The 6,923-nt window shown below is 47.6% G+C and overlaps 1 protein-coding gene across 1 annotated transcript; it reads left to right on the top strand.

Annotated features, from left to right (window-relative positions):
• The first annotated feature begins 315 nt into the window (after positions 1 to 315).
• EDN1 (endothelin 1) lies at positions 316 to 5,141 on the top strand. Its single transcript, XM_082499699.1, has 5 exons — positions 316 to 568; positions 772 to 922; positions 1,928 to 2,086; positions 2,353 to 2,460; positions 3,853 to 5,141. Exons 1-5 carry the CDS (start codon positions 505 to 507, stop codon positions 3,989 to 3,991), a joined length of 621 nt encoding a protein of 206 aa, XP_082355825.1. The 5' UTR covers positions 316 to 504; the 3' UTR covers positions 3,992 to 5,141.
• Positions 5,142 to 6,923: the final 1,782 nt, after the last annotated feature.

The following is a 6,923-nucleotide window of genomic DNA, read 5'->3' as shown; positions in this document are numbered from 1 at the left end:
CCCCCTGGCGGCCCGCCCTCGGCGCGGCCCTCAGCGGCGGCGCCCCCGGCCCGGCCCGGCCCGGCCCGGCCCGGCCGGGCTCCTCCCCTCCCTCCCGGCCTCCCCCCGCCCGCCGCCGCCGCTCTGAAGTTCGCAGGCGATTTCCTTTCCAGCCCGGCCTTATCTCGGCCCGCACGTTGCCGCGCGGTGACTAATAGCAGAATAACATTGTCTCGGGATAAAATAGCGCCGGGGCTGTTTACCCGCTCCATGGGGGTTCGCTATAAAAGGGCGCCGGGGACCGCCGCGCCAGCCAGACGCGCCGGGGCGCACCGAGCCGCCGCTTGCCCTCGCAGGGGACTGGACACGGCTCTCCGTCCCGACGCTGGGAGACGCTTTCCCCCCTTTTTTCTCTTTTATTAATTCCCCTCTTTTTTATTATTTTTTTTTCTTCCCCACCACCTCCCGCTTTTTTTTATTTTTATTTTTTTTTTAATTCACCCCGTCCTCCCTCCGCCGCCTGCTATGGATTATTCCCACATGATCGTCTCGCTGCTCTTCGTGCTCTGCCCGGGGCTGCTGCCGGCAGGTAGGTGCCGGTCCCCAGCCGCTCGCCGCCGCCGCCGCCACCTCGGGTCCGGGGTGGGGGGGTGGGAGGGGGAGCTGCCGGGTGGCAGCCGGGCTCCGCGCCCGCCGGGTACCTCCCGACCCCCCGGAGGGGACGGGCGGGTGAGGGATGCGCGGGGTGCGTGGTTCCCGCGGGTGCTGAGCTCTGCCGCTCCCCTCCCGCAGCCCCCGGAGCCGAAGCGGGCGCCCCGCCGCGTCCCCGTCCCGCCGCCGCCGCCGCGCACCGGCGCGCCCGGCGCTGCTCCTGCTCCTCGCTGCTGGATGAGGAGTGCGTCTACTTCTGCCACCTCGACATCATCTGGATCAACACCCCCGAGTGAGTGAGTGGACCGGGATGGGGTGGTAAGGGGGGGGGGGGGGGGGGGGGAGTCCGAGCTTTGGTTGGCAAAAGTGGGGAGGAAGGGAAAACAATCAAGAACCACAAACCCACCTGCAGAAATGGGGAGGGGAAGAAGGAAGAGTTATTTGCGCGGCCTCTCCCATTGCTCCCCCTCCCCTCCCCAGCTTTTCTGCCGAGTTTAGCAGCCAGACTGTTCACTGGGAGAAAGCGAGCGGGATTTGACCACCTAGATTGAGCAGATAGCTCCTAATAGCCTGCGCACACCTGCGTTCCTAAAATCTGGGCAAGAGTATTTCCTTTGGGTGCTGCTCAGCAAAGGCTGCGGGATACTTTTCACTATGAATCAGAAGCAGACCAAATGCCGAAAGTATGATTTTGCCAGCCTGAATTTGTCTGACAGTTTTTTCTGTCCGACAGCTTAGGAGGCTAGAAGTCTTAATTTGACACGGCGTGGCTTCTTGCCACCTCTTGCTGCTCTCTGCTGCATGTTAACACATCCCACGTGTTATTAGGGTTATGTACAGTGTCCATTTCTATGCTGTCCTCACCAAAAAGTAGTGAGCCAGAGCCTCACCTAACAGTGCAAACACCGACTCTGGTGATTTGTTCTGCTGCTGGATTTCCTCTGAGCACAGAGGATCTGTTCCTCACTTTTACTGCTTCTTTCAGTGCTTCTTTTAGTGTTGGCAGTTACCGAAGTTCAAAGAGATGAGGGTTTATTGCTTTCTATTGCACAGGGAGGCACAGCAGCCTTATGAAATCACAATTAAAAGGTTATTAGCCTTGTCAGTAGCCATGTTAATGAGTATGTTGGAGGATCATCAGAAGCATTTGCGTGGAAACTATGACCAACAAGGCATTTCCAATCCCACGACCTTTACTCATGCAATCAATCCCATTGATAAGATTGCCCAAAATACCCCGCTGTTTTGGAGCCACAGAATTGTTTGAATGACTTTCATGTTGTCTCTTTGATCATAGGAAGACTGTTCCGTATGGTCTTGGAGGCCCTTCTCGATCCAGAAGATCGCTGAAGGACATGATGCCGGAGATGCTCACTGAACCTAACAGCAGATGCCGATGTGCCAACCAGAAGGACAAGAAATGTCTGAACTTCTGCCAGACTGGAAAAGATCTCTGGTGCGTCTATTGTTGCTACTCTTTAAAAGGCAGTGCATGTAAAAGGGATGAATTGTGGTAGACTTACTCATTTTGGCACTTGCTAAGTGAATAATCTCCCTTGCCTTGCCTCCTACCTGAGTGCTTACACTGCTATGATACATACTCTGGTTTGGCCCAGAAAGATCGCTTATTACATGCTTTGAGAAGTGGCTGATGAGATGCTTCACCTTGTGGACTGCAGACTTCTTTTTTTTTTAACAGCAGCACCTTTTCACTTCTAACAGGGCTCAGTCCACAGTGGATAAAACCTCACGTCACCGCAACAAAGCTGGCAATTGCATTGGACCCAAATGCATGAACCAACAGCTTGTTGACAGCAAGAAAATGAAGCGGTGAGTTTCTTCTCATCCTGCTGTAGTTCCCCAAAGTAGCTATAGAGAGCACAGTTCACCTGCCTTTGGGTCAGCCTGCGCTTGGCTGGTGATTGCAGCTCGAGAGTTATGAAGGAATCGGTGAGGATATCTGAAGGGTTTTTCTTTGTGCAGCGGGTTTTTAGATTGAAAAGACACTGGTGCTGAGCTCTGCCCAGCACCCTCCATTTGCTTAGACGAAGCAGGCTTAGTTGTAGGCCTAAAGATACACCAAACTTTAGAAGAGTATGAAAATATGAAATACTGACAGAAATAAATAGAGCCTGTCATTTTAGTGTATTCATGCACTATCTTAACTACTTAAAAATATTATGTCCCAACTATTATAATATGAAACTGAATCAGACCTTTCCTTAGATAATGTACTCCATTTTACTGGAGAGGGGGAAAAAGAAGATTATTGGTCTATCCAGATTTTGAATATTTTGTTTCTTCTGGCTGGTGTGGCTGGCTTTTTAGAACCCAGGAGACTGATTTCTACCTGCCTTGTCTCTTACGTTACCCGATAAACATGTGCAAAATGAGTACGGGATGGTTGTGATGGAAATGACTGCAAAAAGGTTGAGGAAAGGGAAAATGAAGACTAAATTAAGATCTGAGCCCAATTTAGTGTTTGAGATCAGGAGTAAGTTTCAGGACTGCCCTTTGAGGTCTGTGTATAATAAGTTGAGTGGCAGTAGGCAGCAGTAGCACTCCACAGTGCAGTTCAGAGATGCGCACGTTGGACTTGGTGCCAGCTGTGAACCCCGCAGAGGTGAAGTCAGTTTTGAAGCTGAGTGTTAGTACAGCTACGTCAGCTCTGGCATTCAGTATTCGGCCATATGCCCATGTAAAACTATGGCCTACAGAAGTTTGCCCATACAAAAGGAGCCTCTTTAGGGCTACTTTCAAAAGCAGAACAGGATTTATGGGAGCAGGCCGCCTGCTGAGTTTGAGACTTAGGCCCTGGAAGTCTTAAAGAGTTTTTGAAAATGGGACTTGCTTGCTTACTTACTTGAAAAAAGCACCCATTCATTGGAACCAGGATTGGGTTAACCTAAGAGAAACAAAACAGCTGAAGAGAGTAATGCTGAAAGCGTCTTGATTGGATACGTGCTGTTTAAGGAAGTCTAGGGCATCTATATTTGAATGAATATTTTAACTTATTTTAATGTTTGCATTAAAATTCTGACTCCCAATATTTCAAGTGGCTTAAGTTAGCGTAATTTGGCAGAGGTATAGGAATCAGCAGTTACTGAGGATCCCATGGCAGAAATGTAGACTGAGGCTTATTTAATCAAAAACTGAATGTCTGCATGCTGGAGATGCATCTTCATTATTGTAGCAATAAATGTATATTTCTTATTTTTGCAGGCTGGAAGCCATTGGTAACAGTATCAAAGCATCCTTCAGTATTGCAAAGCTGAAGGCCGAGCTCCAGAAAGGACGGAAGCTGAAACACAACAGGGCAAACAGAAAGCAAAGCATCTGGGAAAGCCTGAAAGCATCCTAGTGGGAAGATCACCCGAATCTTTCTCCGTCACACTTGCTGACAAAAGTGCCACTAAAACTCTCTCTTGACTTCTAACATTCCACAAGGGCGAAGGGCCCAACTGTCCATGTGTTTGCGCAAGCAGAGCAAAACACTAAGGAAGTCCCGTATTTGGAGGTATAAAAGCAAAGGATTTCATCATTTTGGAATTCAGATGGATGGGTAGAGGGGGTGAAGGGGAATCTGCAGTAACATACATGAAAAGTCATCTTTCTGAAGAAACATTTGAATATTGCTTCTGGAATGTTACCCATCAATTGAGCAGCTTTCAGGGTCTATGTCAAAAGTATCTTGCAAAGAAGACCTCACAGATGTGCTTAGAAAGGACAGAAAGCAAGATCTGAATGGACAAACCTCAAAGCGAAAAGCTCTACCTTTTGATTAAAATGCAAGAATGAAAGCCACAGTGCTACTTTAGTCAGGACTTAATGCATTATATACATGTCTACCTCGCGTACTGTTTGTTGCACTCCTGCTAGAGTATTTTTACACCTTATTATTGCCTTTACTAATCAGCTGCAACCCTTTGCCTTTTTTCAGAAGTCTAGTTTACTTGTACAACCAGAGTTATCTGAACGTGGGCTAGACTCTCTGGTTGTTTGCATAGTCAAAGTCCTTTGGGTTTGGATGCCAAAGGACTCTTCAACATAAAATAAAAGTTAGAGGACACTACTAGGTTTCCCATAACAAGGATATTTGGCTAACTGAAGTTCTAATAATAGAGGTTGTTATGTCTTACATGCCACCAAAAATGCACTGAAGTGGGGATGTACCAGAGGCTGTTGTGAGATTTATTCAGTGCCTTGTTTGGTGGAAATGCGTCGAGACAAAGGGTTGTTTTGAATTATGTCAAAAGGCTAATATTGGGTGAATGTTTATAGCAGTGAATTTGTTCACATTGTTGAATCTGCTGACAGGTTGAATCTTATGTGCTTATTTTCTGTGTTTTGTATTTATATTCACACAAGTTCTTCATTATATTTACCATGTTGAATACACATTGAAGTAGGCCATATTGGTCTATGCATGTTTTATGTATTTCTGTATGAAATTGGGAAATGCTTTATGCCTATCAAGGTAAATATCTTCAGAAATAAATATTTTTAATTACTGTATTGCCTTGTTTTTCATATGCCCTGCTTTTCCGTAGGCTGTGGCTCCACAGTCATGGAGGTGGATTGCCCCACTTACAAAGCAGACCTACGTGAAGTGTGTGCACGATTGCCTTTCCGTCAGATTAGCCACATCGCAACACAGAAAGGTTACGCCAAATGTGAGACAACAGCTAATGCTTGTTCTAGCTTTAAGCTTCCTCATAAAACTTCACAGTAAAATTTGAATTGGCCAAATGAATTTATCCTGGAGCAGCACTCTCACGTGGCTGATGTCTTTTTTATCGAATAGTACAAACTCTAATGTTGGATTCACTGTACCATTAAAATATGGCCAATAAGGGGTTGGATATAGATGAACTAGAGGAGAAAATGCACACACTGGATTCTTTGTGGGCTATATTGGATTAGGCTGTGTTATGTTACTTATTACCGTACTATCCCAAAAAGTCTCAGCCCAGCGCAGGAAAGTTAAAGGTGGAGACCTCAGTGGAGCCTGGCCGGAGCCCAGGAAAGAGCCAGAGCAGTAGTCAAACTTTGCATGTCTCCAAAGACTGTCCTAAAGTGGTTATAGCTGGAAAGATGCTTAAAGCAAATAAATTGATTCAATCCCCTCTGATCCTATAGGAGAAAAAAAAAAGCACGAGAGTTAAACTATGGATAAAACTAAGTGTGGTGGTGTGTTTTTTTTTTTTAAAAGACAAACTTTTACAAACAAATAAAATACAAGGTGTGCATCACTTGCAAACACTGACAGCAGTCACCATTAAAAATTGCTGAAATTAGCCTGGAGAAAAGGAGGCTGAGGGGAGACCGTATTGCTCTCTACAACTACCAGAAAGGAGGTTGTAGGGAGGTGGGGGTCGGCCTCTTCTTGCTAGTAACAAGCGTCAGGACAAGAGGAAATGGCCTCAAGTTATGCCAGCGGAGGTTTAGATTGGATATTAGGAAAAATTTCTTCACTGAAGGGGTTATCAAGCATTGGAACAGGCTGCCCAGGGAAGTGGTGGAGTTGCCATCCCTGAAGGTTATTTAAAAGATGGGTAGACGTGGTGCTTGGGGACATGGTTTCATGGTGGTTTTGGCAGTGTTCGGTTGATGGTTGGACTTGATGATCCTAAAGGTCCCTTCCAACCTAGACAATTCTGTGATTGATTCCATGTTTGGAATTTCTTGTCAATACTCATTCATTTGCAGCATTTTTCACACCCAAACACCAGAAGGCTAAATAAAGCCCATATCATGTTTCCTTCATGCTGTTCTGCTACGTTTTGAGGCAGTAATTCAGTGGAGAGGTGGCAATGCTGGCAGCTGGGGTCTGACAGAAGAGCCTGGCCCAGGCAAGCAGGAAGGAATCGGGAGCTCCTGCACTTCTGCAGGGCAGGATGCGGCCCCCAGAGCTGCCCTTTGATCTGTGCATCACCTGGGCTAACTGCTAGGGATGTGCATGGATCAGTGACCTCTGTCAGGTGTGAAGAGACCTCACTCGCGCTCCCCTGTTTCCCATTGCTTCCCCTACCGGTGGTCGCCTTTGGCAGGGAAAATGAACAAGCAAGTAGTCGAGGCGCTGCCTCTCCCCCAGCTGACGTGGCAGGCGAGCGGGTGGTGTGGGGTGGCCCCTGCTAGGGAAGGGGCTGTGCATCAGCATCCCCATCCCAGTTGCTCCTGTTTTCTCTCCTGGGAGAAAGCGGGAGGAGAGGAGTGATTCTGGGAGCGGAGGAGCGCCGCAGCAGTGCCTGTGCTGTTACTGAGGCTGGCTATCTGGATTTTGTAGGTGGCTG

This window comes from Vanellus vanellus (genome assembly GCF_965231255.1).
Source record: "Vanellus vanellus genome assembly, chromosome: 2".
NCBI classification, from domain to species: Eukaryota; Metazoa; Chordata; class Aves; order Charadriiformes; family Charadriidae; genus Vanellus; species Vanellus vanellus.
This window is presented reverse-complemented; position numbering and strand designations above follow the sequence as displayed.

Bases quoted from the DNA above. Each gene is read 5' to 3' on its own strand.
- EDN1 (XM_082499699.1), top strand. From the start codon at position 505: ATGGATTATTCCCACATGATCGTCTCGCTGCTCTTCGTGCTCTGCCCG. The intron at 569-771 runs GTAGGTGCCGGT...CCCCTCCCGCAG, and splicing joins CCCGGGGCTGCTGCCGGCAG to CCCCCGGAGCCGAAGCGGGC. The intron at 923-1,927 runs GTGAGTGAGTGG...CTTTGATCATAG, and splicing joins ATCTGGATCAACACCCCCGA to GAAGACTGTTCCGTATGGTC.